The sequence below is a fragment of the Tachysurus vachellii genome, chromosome 2 (genome assembly GCF_030014155.1).
Source record: "Tachysurus vachellii isolate PV-2020 chromosome 2, HZAU_Pvac_v1, whole genome shotgun sequence".
In the NCBI taxonomy this organism is placed as follows: Eukaryota; Metazoa; Chordata; class Actinopteri; order Siluriformes; family Bagridae; genus Tachysurus; species Tachysurus vachellii.
The window spans coordinates 37,451,732-37,475,993 of record NC_083461.1 but is presented as its reverse complement, the minus strand read 5'-3'; the positions used below and the strand labels follow the sequence as shown (position 1 = coordinate 37,475,993).

The window sequence follows — 24,262 nt, the reverse complement described above, 5'->3', positions numbered from 1 at the left end:
AACTCTCTGGTGTCACCCAGGTGAGGGTGGGTTCCCATTGGGATCTGGTTATATTCAAGGTCACACACTCTTTTTTATATAAGAGGGATTTTTCTTGCCACAGGCTCATAAGGGATAAATGAAAATAAATTTTAGATTCTGCAAAACAAGTTAAATAAAGTTCAAAGTGCCACACAAATAAAACTGAACTGAACTGAACTGCAGGCGGGCTTCTGAAAGTGCTGACTGGTTTTTGTGGTTCTCTATTTAACTTCCTTTCTTGAGAACAGAGCACAGGCATACAGCAACACCACATACCCACAATCACCAAGAGCTGCAGTGAACCGGTACAGAACCTCTACAGACTGAATGCTGATCAGTATAATTAGGAACAGAGATGACTAGTAATGTTTATGCAAACTGTGGAACTTCAGCAGACAACACATCAGCTGTCGCAAAGCACGAAGACATCTATGCAAATGACCCTCCGAGGACTCGAGTGACCAGAAGCAATGAGGGAAATAAGAAATCAGGTACACAGACACACACACAGACACACACACACGCACACACACACAGAATTTACTTCTAATGCTTCCATATAATGTATTAAAAATGTCGCAAATAGTTATTTGTGTTCTCTCAAGATTTGGAAAATCTATCAGTAGCTCCAAGTTTTGACCACGTTTTGCTCAGAACCACAAGCTTGTGGTCACATTTCTGTTCTCATAGATCACTTTTGTGCACTCAAATTTGTTACTTGGTTTGCACTAGGTACACCCTTTTGCTGTTTAGTATTATTAGTTTTTTTGTCCTTTGGCCAAAACGTCTTGTACTTTTTATAATCACCTAGCATAAAATATGTAGATAAAAAACTGCATTTGCTTGTAAGCCTTTTGGCTTTCCATAGCTTTATTACATATACTGTTTGTGTGTATACGTGCGTGTGTGTACGTATGTGTGTGCATGCCTGCGTGTGTGTGTTTGCGTGCCTGTGTGTGCGTGTGTGTGTGCATGCGTGTGCGAGTGTGTGTGTACTACTGATCGGAAATTCGTGAGTTTGAATCCCAGGTCCATCAAGTTGCCACTTCTGGGCCCCTGAGCAAGGCCTTTAATCCTCAATTGCTCAGTATAAATTTAAATAAAAAATGTAAGTCACTCTGGATAAGGATGTCTTCTAAATGCGTTAAATGTGTGAATCACACTTCATCACTTGAGTCACACTTTTCAACTTTTTTTTAGCAGGGCCCTCAAGTTGTGAAGACAGGCAAGAGTGACATATTTTAAATATGTCTTTGTGTGTTTGTGTGTTTGGATGATTAAACCGTTTGTCTGCAATTGGATCCTCGACACAGGATCACGACACAGACACTCATGAAAAACTGATGCTGATTATCTCGGAAACATCTCTAACAGCAGTCACAATGTCATTGTTTGTGTCAAACAAGTTGTGAATTTGTTGTAACATTACAACAGGAGATCATGACTTACTCTGTGCTCAAAGTGATGCTCGCAGCTCCAGTGGTTTTCTCTGTGGCTGAACGAGGATGATGGTGAAAAATTCCAGGATTTGCTTTTTTTTCATTGGTTGTTGCGTTAAATCTTACCCAGATACAATAGTGCTATTTTCTGATTGGTTATTGTGTAGCCTCTTTTTTGATTGGCTGATAAGTGTCAGGCTCGACTAAGAACTCCAGGGGAGACGCGCTTGATTCCTGCCCAGTTTCATAGAGACAGCGGTGCGGACTGATACATTTTGGGCGCTGCGGCATATTAAATATATGATAAATAGTCAAAAAGTTTCTCTGCGTGAGAAATACAATGTGTGGAGGGAGAGCGTGACAAAAGACTGAAATGAGTGACTGTCAGGCTCAATGCGTGATACTTGAGAGCCCTGCTTTAGTCTCAAATCAAGAAGATTTTATTGTCATTTCAACCATATATAGCTGTTGCAATACACAATGAAATGAGACAATGTTTCTCTAGGAGCAGGGTGCTACATAGAACAAAGACAGAGCTAAGGACTTAGTAAGTTAGTCCTAGATACATAAAGTGAATCTGTGCAAACAGTGCAGGACAAAAGACAGTGCAAAAAAATGACAAGACATCACACAAAAGTTCAACAATATTGCATGTGCACAAATACTGGAATGAACACAGTATTATAGCAGCAGTTACAAGAGATATTGTAAAGGATGGTGCAAAACAGCATTCAACTGAAATGCGAGACAGTATGTACAAAGAGCAAAAAACAGTCTGCAAAAACAGCAAGTAAACTGTTTGATGGATGTATAATGAAAGAGTGTTTAATTGGTGTAGGTCTGTGCAGTCCATACAGTTGATGTGTGTGTTTATTGTTTTGTTACAATGTTTATTGTTTGTTACACACACACACTCACACACACACACACACACACAGAATTTACTTTTACTGCTGCTGCCTGCCAAAGCGTGTGTATGTGTGTGTGTGTGTGTTTGTGTATGTGCACGCATGTGTGTGTGCACGTGTGTGCACGCATGTACAGTATGTGTGTGTACGTTCATGTGTGTACTGTATATGTGCGTGTATGTACATGCGTGTGTGTGCGTGTGTGAGTATGTGAACGTGTATGTGTGTGTATGTGTGAGTGTGTGTATACGTGCATGTGTATACATGTTGTGTGTGTATGAATATGCGTGTGTGTGTCGGTGTGCATCTGTGAGTATGTGTCCGTGTGAGTATGTGTGTGTGTGCATGTGTGTGTGTGTGTACGTGCGTGTGTATATACATGCGTGTGTTTGTGCGTGTGTACAGAATGTGTACGTGTACGTGTGAGTGTGAGTATGCGTGTGTGTATACGTGTGTGTGTCACGCATGTCTGTGTACATGCATGTGTGTACGTGTGTTGTTCAAGTGTGAAAAGTTTCTTTACTCTCAAATCAAGAAGCATTTATTGTCATTTCAACTATATGCAGCTGTTGCAGTACACAGTGAAATGAGACAAGGTTAACAAGCTAAGGATTTAGTAAGTTAATCCTAGATACATAAAGTGCATCTGTGCAACCTGGTGCAAACAGTGCAGGACAAGACAAACAAGACAAAAGAGAGTGCAAACAAAAAATTACAAGACAATACACAAAAGACAATGCACAAAAGAAAAGAAACAGAAACAGCGCCGAACCAGTGTAAATACTGTATGTTCAATCAATATTGCATGTGCAGAAATACTGGAATGAACACATTAGTATTATAGCAGCAGTTACCTAAGATATTGTAAAGTATTGTGCTAAACAGCAAACGACTGAAATGTGAGGCAAACTGTGCAAAAACAGCATGTAAACAGTTTGATGGACATATATTGGAAGTGTGTGTATTTGGTGTAGGACTGTGCAGTCCATACAGTTGATGTGCGTGTGTGTGTTGTGCTCAGTACAATTCCGTTCAGTTATTAAGGAATCTGATGGCTTGTGGAATAAAACTGTTACACAGTCTGATCGTGAAGGCCCGAATGCTTGGGTACCTTTTTCCAGCAGTCATCCAGTCTTCTGGTTGGGGTGTGTGGTGATGGTCTTGGAGACGATCACGTCATCAATGCACATGCCGATGTAGCTGGTCACTGATGCCGTGTACTCCTCCAAGTTGATGGAGACCTCGTTGGTTGCACCCTCCCTGAAGATGTTCCAGTCAGTGCACTCAAAGCACTGAAGAGCAGAGGTGTCTCCTGCTGGCCAGGTTTTCACCTGCTTCAGAACCGGTTTAGAGTCTGACGAGTGGTCTGTATGCTGGAATTAGCATAACAGAGATGTGGTCTGAGTAGCCGAGGTGGGGGAGGGGCTCCGCATGATACGCACTGGGAATGTTTGTGTAAACAAGATCCAGCGTGTTTTCACCTCTTGTTGCTAAGTCCACATACTGAGGGAATTTAGGGAGCACTGACTTGAGATTTGCATTATCGAGATCTCCGTTGGGGTGAACATTCTGCAGCTCGCTAATAGCCCCCCATAGAGTTAACATACAGTAGAGCTTCTTTAGCATTGCTGGGGGGAATGTAAACTGACCATGAAAACCGTGGTAAATTCCTGTGGTAAATAAAATGGCCTGCATCTAACAGTCACAAACTCCACTAACGAAGAGCAGTAACTAGAAACAAGCACAGAGTTCTTACACCATTATGTGTTGATGTAAACACACACCACCACCGCGAGCCTTACCGCACAGAGCTGCATTTCTGTTGGCACGAAACGAGGTGAGCCCATCTAGCTGAATGGCGGTGTCCGGAACTCTGTCGCTGAGCCACGTCTCTGTGAAAACAAAGATGCAGCGGTTTCTTTCTAATGAAAGGCCCACTTCTCCTTTCCAGTGTTTGCTTGTGCATTTTCTATGATCCTGGACAGATATGCTAAACCACAGGGACTTTGGTTTCAATTTCAATTTCAATAAAATTTAATAATGCGAATAAAATACGACTGTCTGTCTATTAGTTACTGTTTCTTTAACACTAGATTCATTTATATTTTTTTCCTTCTCAGCCAAAAAATTACTATATACAGTATACTATATCGATCACCATGACAACACTGTCCCCAGCAAGAAAAGAGTAGTAGTTTGAGAAATTAAACTAATTAGGTTGACCCCAAAGACAGACAGCTTCCACACCTCAGGATGGCCACTAGTTGATGGTGAGCATTGCTCGAAAGGTTTCTAGAATCCTTCCAGGGAAACAGTCTGGGATACCACTAATATTCCTGCTGTTCACTCACATGAGACACTGGAGCTGGAAGCTGGGAGCTATGGAAAGCCAAAAGGTTTAGAAGCAAAATACGGTTTTGTATTTAATTAAGACAAATGTCTGGATTGAATTTATGTGACTCGGGTATGTGCATCACTTATAGTTGAGGAACACAATAGTCTTCTGTCTGCCTTTTTTATATAATTAGGGCTGTGCTAGAGCTATTTGATTGCATGATTGCATATTGGCTTTATTGTTTAAAAAAAAAAAGGAGCTTAAAAATCTTTCATTATGAACAGAAAATCCCTTTAAAATTGGATTACATTCAGAAATATAAATCTGTGATGATGGAGTCTATGAAATTTATTACACAATCATTACTGGTAGTAAAGTGTATTTGTACAAGATGTAAAGCTTAAACTAAAGATTGAACTAGACTTGTGTTTATTCCTCTTCTAGGAGTTTACAGACTGGCTGCAGTGTGTGTGCTGCTGCTGTGTGTTTTCCTGCTGATTGCCGCCACAGTGCTGTGGGTCAAATACAACACCCTGACAAAAGAGAGACCGCAGTTACAATTAGAGAGAGATCAGTACCAACGAGAGCTCTCTGAACTTCACAGTGTCCTTTTAAACCTGGGTAGGTGACTTCTGTGTTTCATGAAAACATTTTTTATGAACAAATTGTATTTCATTGCTTTTTAATGTAAGACACTACAGGTGAAAAGGGAATAATCAATGTACCAATTAATTGCTTAATTAATTCCTAATAGATTATAGATTTCACAGTTAATCCTTACCAGTTGTTTGCTCATCCCATTTTCTGTTTTTATTGGGCATTTTTTTGCAATAAATTGTTATGCAATAGGTTTTTGTTTTCTTTGTTTGTTTTGTTTTTTTGTTGTTTTTTAAAGTTGCTTTTGTGAGAAAATACTTTTTATGAAATATTTTCCTGCGAAAGCATTTTTTAAATCTAGAATATGCCCTGCAATTTTAGAAAGAAAAAAATTGTATTTTTATTCCAGTTTTCATTTTAAAAGCCAATGTGTCCGACATCATAGGGTCATGTTGTCTTATCTAAACTCTATATACAATAAAGTGAGTTTTTAAATATCTGGCAACATGAGAGTGCTGTCATGAAACCAATTGTTAAAAGTATTTTCGAGTGAGTCCATCAATAATTGTGTAAATATTCTGTACAAGGATGGAGATTTTTCAACAAGAGATTTTACTACATTTCTACTGTAAAGAAGAGCTGGACTGACACCAGACAGGACTGTATAAAGAGAGGAGCAGATCTGGTGATCATAAACAGTACAGAGGAACAGGTATGAGAGAGAGAGAGAGAGAGAGAGAGAGAGAGAGAGAGAGAGAGAGAGAGAATAAATAAGTCTATATATTTATATTGTTCTGTAACAATTACAGGAGTTCATCAGTAAATATTCCAACGGTACTCAAGCTTGGATTGGTCTGAATGACAGAGACACAGAGGGGACATTTAAATGGGTGGACGGTTCACCACTGACCACTGAGTAAGACATCACTGAACTGAAAATTACCCATGATGCAGTTTTTCTCTCAGTCTGAAGCTTCAGATGTGAAAAAACATTGTGGCTGTGTTTTCAGGTTCTGGTGGAATGGAGAACCAAATGATTATGAACAAAATGAGGACTGTGTTATAACAGGCTTCCGAAAGGCTACGTTTAACATCTCAACCTGGAATGATTATCCCTGTAACCACCTTGTAGTTGGGATTTGTGAGATGAAAATATTTAACTGAATCCATGAAACTAAAAAAACTATATGAAGTACAGTGATGCCTCGAGATACGAGTTTAATTCGTTCCGTGACTTTGCTCGTATCTCAAATTGCTCGTATCTCAAAACAATTTTCCCCGTTTAAATGAATTGAAATCCCATTAATCCGTTCCAGCTCGCAAAATTCCACTCCAGTTGTTTTGTTTGTGTTTTGAATATGAAAAATGTACAGTACCTGTATATATAAATGACAAATATTGTATAAAAACATACAGTAATAAAAGAGAATGTTAAAAAAATAAATTGGTTTTACTTTACGGAAACGCACAGAGGTTGAGGGAGGAGTAAACAGGCGGAATTTTGTCTCGTATGTACACTTTCGCGTTCGTTCACTTACTCGCTACTGTACACCCTTAATGCTACTTTACACTTAAATGGAACTTAACTAAACTTCACTAAAATTAACTAGTTACTACTTCACTTAAATCAAGCATTGCGTTAGTTCTGGCAGGCCACGTCGTCAAGCGTGCATCAGCTGTTAATCAGCTGTCCACGACGCGCACCAATCCGGTTACGACATCCATATTACCCGGCAATTTAAATTCCCATTCATAGAGCCGCTCTAGCGCTTCGCTGCTGCCGCGATCTAAACTTCCTCCTCCAACCCCGACTCCACCATGCCAGAACCTGTGTTCGTTGTACCAGTTTACGTCATAAATCTCCACATATTTTTCTCTCTCTCTCTCCCTCTCTCTCAAATTATTTAATTATTTATTTATCCATTCATTCATTTATTACTTTCCAAAAACGCGTAAGCGAGCATATCTAATACTATGCATGATTAATGATTCTGCTGTTATACGTGGGGTTTATTCTATTTTCTATTCGCTGCTCTCGGCGCTCTGACCACGCATGCGCACGGACGGGCGCGTGGATTTTTGCCCAGAACAGAACCATACCGCCAACACTAACTGTATGCATATCATCTAATAAATTCTCTTTTGACAAAGTGCTCCTGACAGAACTGAAATTCTCTTAACTTAACTGAACTTAATTGCTACAATTTCTGTTTTCTTTACATTAATTTTGCTTAATTTTCTTCATCGCTTTTCTCTTCACTTGTTTTTGCCTTTTTTGTCACACTTTCCTCACCAACATCTGCCGGTCATTTTAATAAAAACCTGTCCGGTCGGCATATCAGATGCGGTGTAGTCGCACAAGTTACATTTTTTAACGGATCCAACGCTTAAAACGGATCCGGAAATTACGGATCCTCAGATGGTCGGCACCTCACGCAGCGCCTTTGCGACTCTCCATAGGAAATGAATGACTTCCTGTTTATTGGCCGTCGTTTGTCATGTGCAGTAAAAAGGCGGTTTTAACCGAGTGAGACGCGGGAAGCTGAGGCGGGGGAAACAGAGCACACGTGGTTGTAGGGGATCTTTGTTTCGGCGGCGGCGGCTCGGATGCTCGTATTTCAAAAATTTGCTCGTATATTAAGACAAAAATTTGGTCGAATCACAGCTCGTATCTCAAAAAATTCGTATGTCAATGCACTCGTATCTCGAGGCATCACTGTACTTAAATACAACACGGTTTTGTATTTACAAAGAGCTGAAACAACAGTCTATGAAGTGCCTTTATGTTATAAACTCGACTAAATGAAATAAATTATATACTACCCACATCTACATGACTGTAACTGAGTCCTAGTACAGTTCAGAGAACTGGAAATGTGTGAACATTGCAGCACTGATTACTGGGTTAAAGCTCACTGTTAAACGACAACCATATAACTGTTGATCTAATTCATGGAAGGAGTCTCCAGTTTCAGTGTATTGTAACAGATTCTCTGGAACATGGCAAGTCCTAGTTACAAAAGGATGGAGACTTCAGTGTGGATAAGACACCAGTCTGTCTCAGCACCACAGAAACACTCATTCACGTAGTCATTCACACTCTTATACTCTGGAATTCAGAGAAGCCTACATGTGCCCTCTAATGGCTGAATTTCTCCATCTCTTAGTTAGCGCTTTGTTTGATTTTTGCCAGTATATAATCAGCTGTAGGGGAGACCGGGTATAGTTGTAACACGGGGAGAGTTGTAACACTACCAATTCCACAAATCAGGGATAAGATAGGAGTCATTTTCAGTCTCATCAGGCTTCCTTTACGATCCCACATGGAGGTTTTCCAGTCTGTGTTGTTATCTCTCCTGAAGCTATAGCAGAAAATCTAATTCTGAGGTAAGAAAGTAAAAAAAAAATAACAAGATAATATTTTGTTTAGTACTTCTACCATTGTAGATAAGGTTGTATGAGTTACAGTATATCCGGTCAAACTGTAGTTTCTCTAGTAAAGAATCGTGTATCAACCTCCTGCCAATTTCAAAGCACCATGCTAATACAGCTAGCTAAACAATGGGTAACGGTGGTGGGGTAGGTTGTAACACGTGTTTTAAAAGTGTTACAACAATCCCCTTATATACAACTAAGAACAATTTTGTGATTTTAATCATTTTACAGAATGCCTAGAACTTGGGTGAGAAAAACAGATCGTGGAGTAGATGCCAGTCTTTTAAAAAGAGCAGCAGAGGAAGTTAGGAAAGGAAAGTCTGTTAGGGCAGTGGCAAAATCCCATGGAATCTGCCATGTAACCTTGAACAGATATTGGCAGAAATATAAAGAACTGAAAGACCAGGGATCGAGGGACCTTCCTCATGTAGGATACTACAGTCCTCACCAGGTCTTCACCAGGGAGTATATAAGTCAGGCAGCCGATATATACAGTACTATGGGCTAACTCCACATGAGGTGAGCATGATGGATAAGCGTCTTGAGAACAGGGTAGAAAAGGCAAGATTCAAGACCTCTTAATGTATATTAGACCTTTCATGCAAACTCAATTTAATGTTTGTGAATAATGAATAAAATATTTAAAATCAGGTAAAAGTTAAATAAATACCAACACATACATTTAGACAATTTCTAAAAAATGTGTGTCCCTACTCAGACATCATGTTATGATTTCTTTTAGGTCAGAAAGTTTGCCTATCAACTTGTGGTGGAATTCAACATACAGCATCCACAAACCTGCATTTTGTCTACCTGTTCCAACTTCCCCCAGTATGTGTTACAGTACTGTACAACCTACCTACCCCAGTAGTGGGATAGGTTGTAACAAAGGACCACCTTGTATTTGTCATCATCTCACAAAGTCTGTGACATAGTTGAATAAATTTAAATTGTTGCCATTTGTAGTAGACAAACGTGGGTACTTTGCCTAAAAGTTTCAGACGTGTAGCCTAAAAAAAAAAAAGGTAGTTTTGGGTGCTGAAGAAAAAAGTGTTACAACCATACCCGGTCTCCCCTACCACTTGATCAGTAAGCTGTGATGATGAAACTTCAAGCACAAGCACAAGTGTGTGCTTTTCTTTTTTGTACGATTGTATAAATATTTGTTGGTTGAGCTTCAGTATTGTTACTATATTTTTTCTATATTAAAAAACTAACATTTAAAAAAAAAAATGTGTTGATTAATAACAATTTGTTGGGTTGCACATACAAGTTGTTTGTAAAATGTCACAATCAAATTATTTACTCTTTAAAAATAAATAAATAAGCTGCAACTTTCTTTCTTTAGAGTCAAGGATATGTGAGGAAATGACTGTTTAATATTTCACCCCTGTTTTGATATAGCAACCCAGTCAACTATTATGGCGGAACCTGCTGGGGCAGCTGGACGAGGGGAAATTTTTATCAATAAATGAACACAATGAGTAATACTATGGTAATACAAATGTGTTTTTGTAGTACTGTGTGTTGTACCGTGAAAGGTTTAGCTCAGTTTCACGCAGAAGACGACGTTCAACACCTAGAACCCGAGGCAGACGTAACGGCAGGTACCCGCCATGTCAATGTTTCAATCGCTTTCTGCTAATGTCAGACATGCGCACTGAACACTGTTTTGTGTTTTTAGTTAATAAATCCTGTTTATTTTTACGCTATCCTGCATTTGGGTCTGTTTTATCCCCACGTTGCTGACACCTTCTCTAACTGGTCTATCTCTTTGTTGTATTTGACCCACAGCACTGTGATGGCAGACAGCAGGAGAACACACAGCAGCACACACACCACAGTAAGTCTGTAACTTCTCCTCCTTATAGCATCTGGTTTAGAAGCTAGAGAGTAACACAAGCTTCAGATTATCTTCATTACTTTACTGATGATTCATATCTAGTGAAAGATACAATAAACGTGTCCTAATGTGTATGTGTGTGTGTGTGTGTGTGTGTGTGTGTGTGTGTGTGTGTGTGTGTACTTGGAGTCAAAGTTTTCTTACGGTATCCAGTCATATCTTCATATAAATCCTCAGTGTCTTTTAAGTCAGCTGATTTGTTGTCTGCTAAAATTTCTGGCTTTGTACAATCTTCTTTAATCATCTCTGTTTCTCTTGTCTTCTGTACCAACACTGGGACAGTCTGTTTTAAGTCTTGGTCTCTTTTCTCTTTTTTCCATCTCTCAGTGTTGATTGGTTCTCGGTAGAGGAAGTAATTGTGAGAGTCAAATAAACCACACAAAGTTCTCAGAAGCTCATCATTGTGCCCACTCACTTGCAGGCCTCTGTAGATTTAGACAATGTATAGACACTGGATTCTTGTACAAGAAATCAAGCATAATCTTCTCAAACGTGATTTCTCATGTTGTCTCCTAATTGTGGCCTTAAACGGACATCTCTAAGTTTAGGTTTCAGGAAAGTGTCAGAAAAACCTGAAATACATTCAGAAACTCCTACAACAGTGTGTGCATGTATGATTGTGTGTTGCATGTGTGTATACATATGTGTGTATTTATGTATTTCTGTGTTTGTGTCCATATGTGTGTGTGTGCATATGTGTGTGTGTGTGTGTGTGTGTGTGTGTGTGTGTGTGTGTGTGTGTGTGTGTTGAAAAGGAAGTTCAAAAGCTTGCGAGGAGGACTGCACATCCAAAAACCCCACAAATGTTAGGGTACAGCTGCTGGGCACCAAATAATCAACAAAAAAAATCAAAAGAAGCCCGCACACTGATAAACTGCTCCAATAAATTTTAGGTTCTGCAAAAGAAGTTAAAAAAGGTTTGACTGGTGCTGACTGGTTTTTGTGGTTCTCTATTTAACTTCCTTTCTTGAGAACAGAGCACAGGCATACAGCAACACCACATACCCACAATCACCAAGAGCTGCAGTGAACTGGTACAGAACCTCCACAGACTGAATGCTGATCAGTATAATTAGGAACAGAGATGACTAGTAATGTTTATGCAAACTGTGGCGCAAAGTATGAAGACATCTATGCAAATGACCTTCCAAGGACTAGAGTGAGCAGAAGCAATGAGGGAAATAAGAAATCAGGTACACACACTCATACACACAAATTACGTTTACTGCTTTGATATAATGTATTTAAAATGTCGCAAATAGTTATTTGTGTTCTCTCACATTCTCTTCACATATCTATCCGTAGCTCAACAATGAAACTTAGTGGTGACCAAGGAATTATATGCTCAGAACCGCAAGCTTGTGGTCGCATTTCTGTTCCCATAGATCACTTTTGTGCGGTCAGGTTTGTTAAATGGTTTGCACTAGGTACACCCTTTTGCTGTTTAGTATTATTATTTTTATTATTATTTTTGTCCTTTGTCCAAAATGTCTTGTACTTTTTATAATCACCTAGCATAAAATATGTAGATAAAAAACTGCATTTGCTTGTAAGACTTTTGGCTTTCCATATCTTTATTACATATACTGTATGTGTGTGTACGTGTTCGTGTGTGTACAGTATGTGTACTTGTTGTGTGTGTGTGTACGTATGTGTGTGTGGATGTGTACGTGTTGTGTGTGTGGGTGTACATATGTGTGTGCGTGCCTGTGTGTGTGTATGTGGGTACTTGGTAGCCTAGTGATTAAGGTGTTGAACAACTGATCGCCGTGAGTTTGAATCCCAGGTCCACCAAGTTGCCACTTCTGGGCCCCAGAGCAAGGCCTTTAATCCTCAGTTGCTCAGTTGTATAAATTAAAATAAAAAAAAAATTTAAGTCGCTCTGTGTGTGTGTGTGTGTGTGTGTGTGTGTGTGTGTGTGTGTGTGTATCACACTTTATCACTTGAGTCCCACTTTTCAAGTGTAAAAAGTTTCTTTAGTCTCAAGTCAAGAAGCTTTATTGTCATTTCATCCATATATAGCTGTTGCAGTACACAGTGAAATGAGACAACGTTTCTCCAGGACAAGGGTGCTAGATAAAACAAAGACAGAGCTAAGGACTTAGTAAGTTAATCCTAGATACATAAAGTACATCTGTGAAACCTGGTGCAAACAGTGCAGGACAAGACAAACAAAACAGACAAGACAGTGCAGGACAAAAGACAGTGCAAACAAAAAAATTACAAGACAATACACAAAAGACAATACACAAAAGACAATAAACAGCGCCGACCAGTGTAAATACTGTATGTTCAACAATATTGCATGTGCAGAAATACTGGAATGAACACATTATTATAGCAGCAGTTATCTAAGATATTGTAAAGTATTGTGCTAAACAGCAAATGACTGAAATGTGAGACAGCATGTGCAAACAGTGTGCAAAAACAGCATGTAAACAGTTTGATGGATGTATATTGGAAGTGTGTGTATATGGTGTAGGTCTGTGCAGTCCATACAGTTGATGTGCGTGTGTGTATTGTGCTCAGTACAATTCTGTTCAGTTATTAAGGAGTCTGATGGCTTGTGGAAAGAAACTGTTATACATTTTGGTCGTGAGGGCCCAAATTCTTTGGTACCTTTTTCCAGATGGCAGGAGGATGAAGCGTGTGTGTGAGGGGTGTGTGGGGTCATCCACAACGTTGTTGGCTTTGCTGATGCAGCGTGTGGTGTAAATTTCCATGATAGAGGGAAGAGAGACTCCAAAGATCTTCTCAGCTGTCCTCACTATCCGCTGCAGGGTCTTGCGATCCGAGATGGTGCAGTTCCCAAACCAGACAGTGATGCAGCTGCTCAGCTGCTCTTAATGGTCCCTCTGTAAAAAGTAGTCAGGATGGGGGGAGGGAGATGTGCCATTCTCAGCCTACATAGGAAGTAGAGATGCTGCTGGGCTTTCTTGGTGATGGAGCTGGTGTTGAGTGACCAAGTGAAGTTCTCCGCTAGATGAACACCAAGAAATTTGGTGCTCTTGGCAATCTCTACAGATGATCCATCGATGTTCAGTGTAGAGTTGTCACTCTGTGCTCTCCGGAAATCAACAACCATCTCTTTGGTTTTATCAACATTCAGAGAAAGGTTGTTGGCTCTACACCAGGCAGTTAGCTGTTGACTCCTCATTCTTGCTGATGAGACCCACCACGGTCATGTCATTGGCGAAGTTGATGAAATGGTTCGATCTGTGCATTGCTGCACAGTCATGAGTCAGCAGAGTGAACAGCAGTGGACTGAGCAAGCAGCCCTGAGGGGCTCCAGTGCTCAGTGTGGTGGTGATGATCCCAATCCGGACTGATTGAGGTCTCCCATTCAGGAAATCCAGGATCCAGTTGCAGAGGGAGATGTTCAGTCCCAGTTGGCTCAGCATCCTAATCAGGTGCTGAGGGATGAGTGTATTAAATGCTGAACTAAAGTCTATGAACAGCATTTGTATTGTACGTACAGTATGTGTCTTTATTGTACAGGTGAGTGAGGGCTAAATGAAGGGCCGTGGCAACGGCATCATCCGTGGAGTGGTTTGGACGATACGCGAACTGTAGGGGGACCAGTGAGGGTGGTAACTGAGTCTTGATGTGCCTCATGAAAAGCTTCTCGAAGCACTTCATAACAATGGGTGTGAGTGAAAAGGGTGATAGTCATTGAGGCAGACACTATAGACTTCTTTGGGACGGGGACAATTGTGGTTGTCTTGAGGCATGTAGGAAAAACAAAGCTGCTCAGAGAAATGTTGAAGATGTCAGTGAAGACATCTGCTAGCTGTTCTGCACATTCCATGAGCACCCTGCCAGGAATGTTGTCTGGTCCAGCAGCCTTCTGTGGGTTAACTCCACATACAGTTCTGATCACATCGGCCGTGGATAGGCAGAGTACCTGGTCATCGGGGGGAGGGATGGTCTTCTTTGCTGTTACGTTGTTTTGCACCTCAAAATGCACCTCAAAAATAAGTCATTCAGCACATCTGGGAGGGAGGCATCACTATCACAGGCAGGTGAAGCTGTCTTGTAGTTTGTGACCACCTGTATGCCCTGCCACATGCGCCTGTTGTCGCCGCTGTTCTGGAAGTGGCTGTGAATTGTCTGGGCATGTGCATGCTGTGCCTATCTGATGGATCAGGACAGTTTGGCCCTTGCTGTTCTTAGGGCCGCATTGGCCCCTGTTCTTAAGGCTAGGTCTCTAGTCTTCAGAAGCGCACTTTAGCAGTCATCCAGTATTCTGGTTGGGGCGTGTGGTGATGGTCTTGGAGATGGTCACATCATCAATGCACTTGCTGATGTAGCTGGTCACTGATGCCGTGTACTCTTCCAAGTTGACGGAGTCCTCGTTGGTTGCAACCGCCCTGAAGATGTTCCAGTGAGTGCACTTAAAGCAGTCCTGAAGAGCAGAGGTGGCTTCTGCTGGCCAGGTTTTACCTGCTTCAGAACCAGTTTAGAGCGTCTGATGAGTGGTCTGTATGCTGGAATTAGCATAACAGAGATGTGGTCTGAGTAGCCAAGGGGGCGGGGCTAAAAATGATATGTGCTGGGAATGTTTGTGTAAACAAGATCAGCGTGTTTTCCCCACTTGTTGCAAAGTGTACATACTGATGGAATTTAGGGAGCACTGACTTGAGATTTGCATGATTGAGGTCTGCAGATCGCTAATAGCCCCATAGAGTTCACATAGCACCTCTTTAGCATTAGTGCTGGGGTGAATGTAAACTGACAATAAAAGCGACAATGAAAACCATGGTGAATTCCTGTGGTAAATAAAATGGCCTGCATCTAACACTCACAAACTTCACTAAAGATGAGCAGTAACTAGAAACAAGCACAGAGTTCTTACACCATTCTGTGTTGATGTAAACACACAGCACTACTGCTAGAATTACTGCACAGAGCTGCATTTATGTCAGCATGAAACGAGGTGAGCCCATCTCCATACACTATAGTCATCTGTCACTGTAGTCATCTGTCACTATGACACTGTAGTCATCTGTTGCTAATAATCAAGGATGGAAGTAATCAAGTTTTTTAAATCACTACAATAACAACTGGTCTTATTAAAATAGAGGCTAATGGAGCTCAAGTCACACACCATTCCCACATTCCATGAGGCAGGAATACAGCATGAATGGTTTATACATGTTTACACTGATGTGCATGGATAATGTATCATAAAATAATTATGAGTCAATAAAGTGACAATATTATTTGCATAAATCAGGTACTGATGATGAATTACTGTTGTTTGTGTATTTTCTATGATTTTGGACAGATATGCTAAACCACAGGGCCTTTGTTTCTCTTTCAATTTAAATTAAATTTGATAATGCAAATAAAATACGACTATCTGTATATTAGTTACTGTTTTTTAACACTAGATTCATTCATTTTTTTTTGCTTTCAGCCTTAAAATAACTATATACTATAGTATACTATATCGATCACCATGACAACACTTTCCCAATCAAGAAAAGAGTAGTAGTTTGAGAAATTAAACTAATTAAGTTGACCCCAAAGATAGACAGCTTCCATACCTCAGGATGATCATGGTTGATGATGAGCATCACGGCTAGGTTTCTAGAAGCCTTTCAGGGAAACAGTCTCGGATACCACTAATATTCCTGCTGTTCACTCACATGACACAGTGGAGCTGGAAGGAAAAGCCAAAAGGTTTAGAAGCAAAATGCAGTTTTGTATTTAAATAAGACAAATGTCTGGATTGAATTTATGTGACTCGGGTATGTGCATCACTTATAGTTGTAGAACACAATAGTCTTCTGCCTGACTTTCTTTTTTCTTTATATAATTACGGTTGTGCTAGAGCTATTTGTTTGCATGATTGCATATTGGCTTTATTGTTTTAAAAAAATAGGAACTTGAACTTTCATTATTAACAGAGAACCCCTTTAAAGTTAGATTACAAAATATAAATCTGTGATGAGGGAGTCTATGAAATTTATTACACAATCATTACTGGTAGTAAAGTGTATTTGTACAAGATGTAAAGCTTAAACTAAAGATTGAACTAGACTTGTGTTTATTCCTCTTCTAGGAGTTTACAGACTGGCTGCAGTGTGTGTGCTGCTGCTGTGTGTTTTCCTGCTGATTGCTGTCACAGTGCTGTGGGTCAAATACAACACCCTGACAAAAGAGAGACCGCAGTTACAATTAGAGAGAGATCAGTACCAACAAGAGCTCTCTGAATTTCACAGTGTCCTTTTAAACCTGGGTAGGTGACTTCTGTGTTTCATGAAAACATTTTTTATGAACAAATTGTATTTCATTGAAAATATTGAAATATTTGAATTTGGTATTTCCTTACCAGTTGTTTGCTCATCCCATTTTCTGTTTTTATTGGGCATTTTTTTGCAATAAATTGTTATGCAATAGGTTTTTGTTTTCTTTGTTTGTTTTGTTTTTTTGTTGTTTTTTAAAGTTGCTTTTGTGAGAAAATACTTTTTATGAAATATTTTCCTGCGAAAGCATTTTTTAAATCTAGAATATGCCCTGCAATTTTAGAAAGAAAAAAATTTTATTTTTATTCCAGTTTTCATTTTAAAAGCCAATGTGTGTCAGGACTCTGCCCGGACTTTGGCCATGTGCCTTTTGTTTATGTTCTTTGTTCACGTGTATGCCCCGCCCTTGTCTTTTCCTCCCCGCCTCTGCACACCTGTCCCTCATGTCTGTTAATTATTTGTATTATTTAATTGAGCCGCGTTGCCTTGGGCAGCGCGGAATCCTCTGTTGTCTTTGTCTGGTTCATCTTTGTCCTGTTTTGTGTCTTTTAGTTATTAAATCCCTGTTTTTGTTAAGCTGTCCTGCATTTGGGTCCATTTTTACCCCCGCGTACGTGACAATGTGTCCGACATCATAGGGTCATGTTGTCTTATCTAAACTCTATATACAATAAAGTGAGTTTTTAAATATTTGGCAACATGAGAGTGCTGTCATGAAACCAAATGTTAAAAGTATTTTCGAGTGAGTCCATCAATAATTGTGTAAATATTCTGTACAAGGATGGAGATTTTTCAACAAGAGATTTTATTACATTTCTACTGTAAAGAAGAGCTGGTGGGAAACCAGACAGCACTGTATAAAGAGAGGAGCAGATCTGGTGATTATAAACAGTACAGAGGAACAGGTGAGAGAGAGAGAGAGAGAGAGAGAGAGAGAGAGACAGAGAGGGGTGGACGGGTGGACGGTTCACCACTGACCACTGAGTAAGACATCGCTTCATCACTGAAGCTTCAGATGTGAAATAACATTTGCGACTCTCTGTTTTTTCAGGTTCTGGTGGAAAGGACAACCAAATGATTATGAACAAAGAGAGGACTGTATTATAACAGGCTTTAGAAAGCCTGAGTTTAACATCTCAACCTGGAATGATTGTCCCTGTGGTTTGTCTGAAGTTGGGATTTGTGAGATGAAAATATTTAACTGAATCCATGAAACTAAAAAAAAATATACAGTATGAAGCTTGTGTCTGTGCTTCCTTTTCATTTATTCTCACAGTAGCAGCTACAGTATCAGGTAGCTTGAATGATTTGCTTCTTCTGAACAGTCTTCTGTACATTTAAAAAAAAAGATTAAACTTAATTCTGTACTTAAATACAACATGGTTTTGTATTTACAAAGAGCTGAAACAACAGTCTATGAAGTGCTTTTATGTTATAAAGCTTCAGTTTTGTTACTATATTTTTTCTATATTAAAAAAATAACATTTTTTAAAAATGAGTTGATTAATAACAATTTCATAGGTTGCACATACAAGCTGTTTGTAAAATGTCACAATCAATTATCTACTCTTGAAAAATAAATAAATAAATAACTTAAATAATATTAACAATAACAATAACAACAACAACAATAATAATAATACTAATAATAAAGTTTCTAACATTTCACTTTACCTCAATATTAATATAACATATAATATAAGCAGGCTAGCTGGGTTAAAGCGCCCCCTGTCTGTCAAAGATAATCACAAGATTATTTGCGGTAAAAAGAAGAAAATTCTTCTTTTGGATTGTCAAGTAAAATATACAGAACTTTATTATATTTTTTACTCACTGTGCTCATTTCTGCTGATGCTTGATAATTTCCTGATTTAACAATATTATTACACAAGGATCATTTCCTAATTCACTGACCACAAAATGTGACGTGTCATTACAGCCTACACACACAAAGTGGGGGTTGATGGATGCAGACCGAGGCACTGTACTTTAATGTTTTAGAGATCGGACATGGCTGAGATTTCTGATTATATGAACTACAGTGGGAAAGGAGAAGGGCATGTAGAGATGGTAGTGGAAATCTACGACAGCGTGGATGCCGTTAAAGATACAGGTAACAAACCTACCGTAGAGACAGATGCCGTGGATGTAAAGAACATACAGACTCAACTGCACAGTGATCAGTAAGAACTGAACCACATGTGTTTGAACACCTTAGAACATCTTTTTGGAAGGAGTCTCCAGTATCATCGCTGGTATCACAGTCATATATAAAGCTGCGACTTGAAGTTTCCCAAAAATTAATATTTGAGGACAGAATATATTTGTCTTTAGCTGCAAGTTTCTTTCTTTTTTTAGAGTCAAAGATATGTGAGGAAATGACTGTTTAATATTTCTTGTAAGATATAGATATTGATATAAGCAATGAGGGAAATTGAATTTGATGTATTAATGGATAATTGCATTCAAGTTCTCTCTTTCTCTCTCTTTCCTTCTCTCTGTCCTTCTTTTTCACTTTTTAGATGATCTTAGGACTTTGCTTTAAAAATTAAAAATATGCTAATGTTACTTTACTTTAACCATTATGAATGGCATTGCTATGGTGTTTAGATTAAACGGAAAACTGCACGTTCATCTCGATCTCTACTATGAGACTTTACAAAATAACTACATGGATAAGCAGAAGTACACTAAAGTCCTGGATTGCTTAAGGTAGAGTCCTGCCATTAAAATGAGGAAGGAAAAGAATCAAAGACGTTATTTTATATATCTCTTTGTTTGCTCAATTTCATGCTTTGTAATGCCAAATGTTAACACTGATTCGTTTTCAGAGGCGGTCGACATCATGTCCTCACCAGACATGACAACGTTGTACTGTTGGTCCATGTTGATAGGACTGAACATCCACATCTGAGTTGTAAAATAAACAGATATTGTCTGTTACACAAAATAATGAAATTCTGACTCTGTGAGTCCTCACAGCAGCCTGTGACATAAATTAGAACGATAGGAGTTAAGAAAAATAAAATTAAAGCCAACAGCTAGTTAGAAACTAAATTTTTAGTCCCAGACACAAAACAGCACATGACGTAATGCTTCCCGACACCAGGGGCGCCACCGGCTATGGGGTGTGTGGGGGTTTAGGACGATTCTAAGGACCCACGCACCTTTGGGGCCCCCACAGATAATTTCAATTGGTAGTAACAGTACTAGTTATAATGTAATAGAAATGATAAATGTATCTACCAAGGAGTTACAAATAAAACAATTTTAAGGCTTGTTTCTGCATTTCCGGAAAATATTTGTGTGTGGTAGGGGGCCAGTCATAATTTCTTTCATTCATTCATTCATCTTCTACCGCTTATCCGAACTACCTCGGGTCACGGGGAGCCTGTGCCTATCTCAGGTGTCATCGGGCATCAAGGCAGGATACACCCTGGACGGAGTGCCAACCCATCGCAGAATTTCTTTCATAGTGCCCAAAATTGCTAGTGGCACCCCTGCCTGACACTCACTGCAACATCATTGCAACACCAGCATCATCACAATGGTTGACAACAAAGGTCTGGCAATTTCCGAAAAATCTAATTTCAGATTATGATGGTCACCTAAAAGCCACTGAAATGAGACCAGCACTAATGTGAAAGATAAAGAAGGAGAAAAAGAATAAAGAGAAAAAGAATATCTCACTTATTATCTATCACGGGTCCATGTTGTGTTGATTAATGACGTCAACAGAAATAGAAGGGTTTTTTTTATTGTAGGTTTATTGCTTTATGATCTTATCCTTATAGGAGTTATCGGACGTGTGGCATATAATTTAATTGGGCTCATTTTGTGCAGAGTTACGAGTGATTTAAAGGTATTAGTAGATTTCTTGGCATAAAAACAGACCCACATGCAGGATAATATAAAAACGCTGCTTTATTAACAAACAGACCTGAAAACACAGCGACATCAGACCGTAATGATCCAACATAATAATTAACAAAGCAGGATTTACTGAAACACCTGCACCCCTACACTGAAGCACCCCTTCTGGTGGTCTGTCAGGGAACTGCCCCAGTACTGCGTGTCACCCATGCAGCTCTTTTAATTGCTCAAAGGAAAGAAAATAAGAGTGCATCTGTGTTCATTCATCTTTAGGAGAAACTGCATGGAGCAGACATTACAAACTGAGTGCAGTGTGTTTGCTGCTGCTGTTTGTTTTCCTGCTGACTGCCGTCACAGTGCTGTGGGTCAAATACAACACCCTGACAAAAGAGAGACCGCAGTTACAATTAGAGAGAGATCAGTACCAACGAGAGCTCTCTGAACTTCACAGTGTCCTTTTAAACCTGGGTAGGTGACTTCTGTGTTTCATGGAAATGGTGAAAACTTTTTTTATGAACAAATTGTATTTCATTCATTTTTAATGCAAGACACTACAGGTGAAAATGGAATAAGCAATGTACCATTTAATCGCTTAATTAGTTCCTAATACATTATAGATTTCACAGTTAATCCTTACTTTCTGTAATCCTTACTTTCTACTTATACAGTTAATCCTTATTTTCTGTTATTATTGTTTTTTTGCAATTAATTATTATGCAATATTTTTTTGTTTTTTTGTTTGTTTTGTTTTTGTTTTTTTTTTAAGTTGCTCTTGTAAGAAATACTTTTTTTAATCGAGAATATGTCCTGCAATTGTAGAAAGAAAATAAAAACAAAGTTATTTTTATGTCAGTTTTCATTTTAAAAGCCAATGTGTCCGACATCATAGAGTCATGTTTAAACTCGATGTACAATAAAGTGAGTTTTTAAATATTTGGCAACATGAGAGTGCTGTCATGAAACCAAATGTTAAATCAAAGAATGTAATGCTCTAAAGCATTATGAACAATCGTTATGTTATCGTATTTGTGTAAATATTCTGTACAAGGATGGAGATTTTTCAACAAGAAACTGTCCTACTTTAAAGAAGAACTGGGAGGAAACCAGACAGGACTGTATAAAGAGAGGAGCAGATCTGGTGATCATAAACAGTACAGAGGAACAGGTGAGAGAGAGAGAGAGAGAGAGAGAGAGAGAGAGAGAGAGAGAGAGAGAGAGAGAGAGAGAGAGAGAGTCTCTATTTTTTTTATTGCTCTGTAACAATTACAGGAGTTCATCAGTAAATATTTCAACGGTACTCAAGCTTGGATTGGTCTGACTGACAGACACAGAGGGGACATTTAAATGTGTGGACGGTTCACCACTGACAACTGAGTAAGTCATCACTGAACTGAAAATTACCCATAATGCATTTTTTCTCTCAATCTGAAGCTTCAGATATGAAATAACATTGTGACTCTCTGTGTTTTCAGGTTCTGTTGGGTCGGAGAACCAAACAATATTGCAAGTTATGAGGACTGTTATAACAGGCTTAAGAAAACTAAGTCTATCATCTCAACCTGGGCTGATCATAACTGTGGCTTCCCTGTAGTTGGGATTTGTGAGATGAATATATTCAACTGAGCACATTGGAGTCAGTCACTAAAACTAAAAAAACTATATGAAGCTTGTGTCTGTGCTTCCTTTTCATTTATTCTCACAGTAGCAGCTACAGTATCAGGTAGATTGAATGATTTGCTTCTTCTGAACAGTCTGAATGAACAGAGTGACTGTTCAACAGAATGAACAGTCTTCTGTACATTTAAAAAAAAAGATTAAACTTAATTCTGTACTTAAATACAACATGGTTTTGTATTTACAAAAAGCTGAAACAACAGTCTATGATGTGCCTTTATGTTATAAACTTGACTAAATTACATATAAATAATATACTACCCACATCTACATGACTGTAACTGAGTCTTAGTACAGTTCAGAGAGCTGGGAATGTGTGAACATTACAACACTGATTACTGTGTTAAAGCTCACTTTTAAACAAAAACCATATAACTGTTTATATAATTCATGGAAGGAGTCTTCAGTTTCAGTGTATTGTAACAGATTCTCTGGAACGTGGCAAGTCCTAGTTATAAAAGGATGGAGACTTCAGTGTGGATGAGACACCAGTCTGTCTCAGCAACACAGAAACACTTGGTCATTCACACACTTGGCCAAGTCATTCATACACTGGAATCCAGAGAAGCCTACATGTTGAACACTATTCTGTGCACTACTCTGCCTCTCTATCACACTGCCCCTAGTGGCTGAATTTATCCATCTCTTAGCTCGTGCTTGACTTGGTACGCTCGTAACTTGTGCTTGAAGTGTGGTATTTGTTTATTTGTTTGTTTACATTCATGTTTATTACATTTTTGTACGATTGTCAATAAATTCCTGATTAAAATGCATCTATGAGTAAAGAATCATCATTTTCATTTATTTGTTGCTTGAGCTTCTGTTTAATTGCTTAATTAATTAATGTATTTATTTCTAAATAAATAAATAAATAATAACAACAACAATAATAATAATAATAATGCTTCTATGGGTGTGTCTTGTCAATATGCGGGGGAGAGAGTGTTCAGTACATATGTCTGACATTAGCCGAAAGCGATTGAAACATTGACATGGCGGACACCTGCCATTACCTCTGACTCGGGTTCTAGGTGTTGAACGTCATCTTCCGCATGAAACAGAGCTAAACCTTTCATGGTACAACATACAGTACTACAAAAACACATTTGTATTACCATAGTATTACTCATTGTGTTCATTTATTGATAAAAATATCCCCTCAGCCAGCTGCCACAGCTGGTTCCACCATAATAGTTGCCTGGGTTAAGTATGTATGTGTAGGGTAGAGCTATCAAAACAGGGGTGACACCCATTTGGGTTAGGGGCCCAAATGGGTCGTGCACCCCACCTTTAACCTTCTGTTAATGCCACAGTCAACCAAGCCAAGTATTTTTATGATTTTAAGATATCATGTTTCAATTTCAGTCACTGACCTTTGTGTACTCAGTTACAGGGTTACAGGGATAATCAGCCCAGGTCGAGATGTTAAACTTAGCCTTTGTGTAGCCTGTTATAACACAGTCATCTCTTTGTTTATAATAATTTGGTTCTCCGTTCCACCAGAACCTGAAAACACAGAGAGTCACAATGTTATTTCATATCTGAAGCTTCAGACTGAGAGAAAAACTGCATTATGGGTAATTTTCAGTTCAGTGATGTCTTACTCAGTGGTCAGTGGTGAACCGTCCACCCATTTAAATGTCCCCTCTGTGTCTGTGTCAGTCAGACCAATCCAGGCTTTAGAACCGTTGGAATATTTACTGATGAACTCCTGTAATTGTTACATAACAATATAAATATAGAGACTCAGTTTCTCTCTCTCTCTCTTCTCTCTCTCTTATAACAACTCACTTGAAAGTGACGTAACATACGGACGGCTAAGTATG

The 24,262-nt window shown here is 39.0% G+C and overlaps 2 protein-coding genes across 2 annotated transcripts; both read left to right on the top strand.

Moving 5' to 3' along the window:
* Nucleotides 1-260: 260 nt before the first annotated feature.
* On the top strand, nucleotides 261-22,645 carry LOC132841938 (hepatic lectin-like). The gene is made up of 6 exons (XM_060864588.1): nucleotides 261-512; nucleotides 5,148-5,324; nucleotides 5,888-6,012; nucleotides 6,110-6,216; nucleotides 6,311-6,483; nucleotides 22,420-22,645. The coding sequence occupies exons 1-5, from the start codon at nucleotides 377-379 to the stop codon at nucleotides 6,462-6,464; spliced, it is 699 nt and encodes a 232-aa protein (XP_060720571.1). The 5' UTR covers nucleotides 261-376; the 3' UTR covers nucleotides 6,465-6,483; nucleotides 22,420-22,645.
* LOC132841939 (CD209 antigen-like protein D) lies at nucleotides 10,202-18,273 on the top strand. The gene is made up of 6 exons (XM_060864589.1): nucleotides 10,202-10,342; nucleotides 10,530-10,578; nucleotides 11,616-11,831; nucleotides 16,706-16,882; nucleotides 17,670-17,794; nucleotides 17,941-18,273. The coding sequence occupies exons 3-6, from the start codon at nucleotides 11,723-11,725 to the stop codon at nucleotides 17,965-17,967; spliced, it is 438 nt and encodes a 145-aa protein (XP_060720572.1). The 5' UTR covers nucleotides 10,202-10,342; nucleotides 10,530-10,578; nucleotides 11,616-11,722; the 3' UTR covers nucleotides 17,968-18,273.
* Nucleotides 22,646-24,262: the final 1,617 nt, after the last annotated feature.

What these genes read in the sequence shown, in the direction of transcription:
- LOC132841938 (XM_060864588.1), top strand. Translation starts at nt 377, where the DNA reads ATGACTAGTAATGTTTATGCAAACTGTGGAACTTCAGCAGACAACACA. An exon ending in TGAGGGAAATAAGAAATCAG is followed by an intron (nt 513 to 5,147) that starts GTACACAGACAC and finishes TTCCTCTTCTAG; the next exon opens with GAGTTTACAGACTGGCTGCA. An exon ending in TAAACAGTACAGAGGAACAG is followed by an intron (nt 6,013 to 6,109) that starts GTATGAGAGAGA and finishes TAACAATTACAG; the next exon opens with GAGTTCATCAGTAAATATTC.
- LOC132841939 (XM_060864589.1), top strand. Translation starts at nt 11,723, where the DNA reads ATGACTAGTAATGTTTATGCAAACTGTGGCGCAAAGTATGAAGACATC. An exon ending in TGAGGGAAATAAGAAATCAG is followed by an intron (nt 11,832 to 16,705) that starts GTACACACACTC and finishes TTCCTCTTCTAG; the next exon opens with GAGTTTACAGACTGGCTGCA. An exon ending in TAAACAGTACAGAGGAACAG is followed by an intron (nt 17,795 to 17,940) that starts GTGAGAGAGAGA and finishes CTGTTTTTTCAG; the next exon opens with GTTCTGGTGGAAAGGACAAC.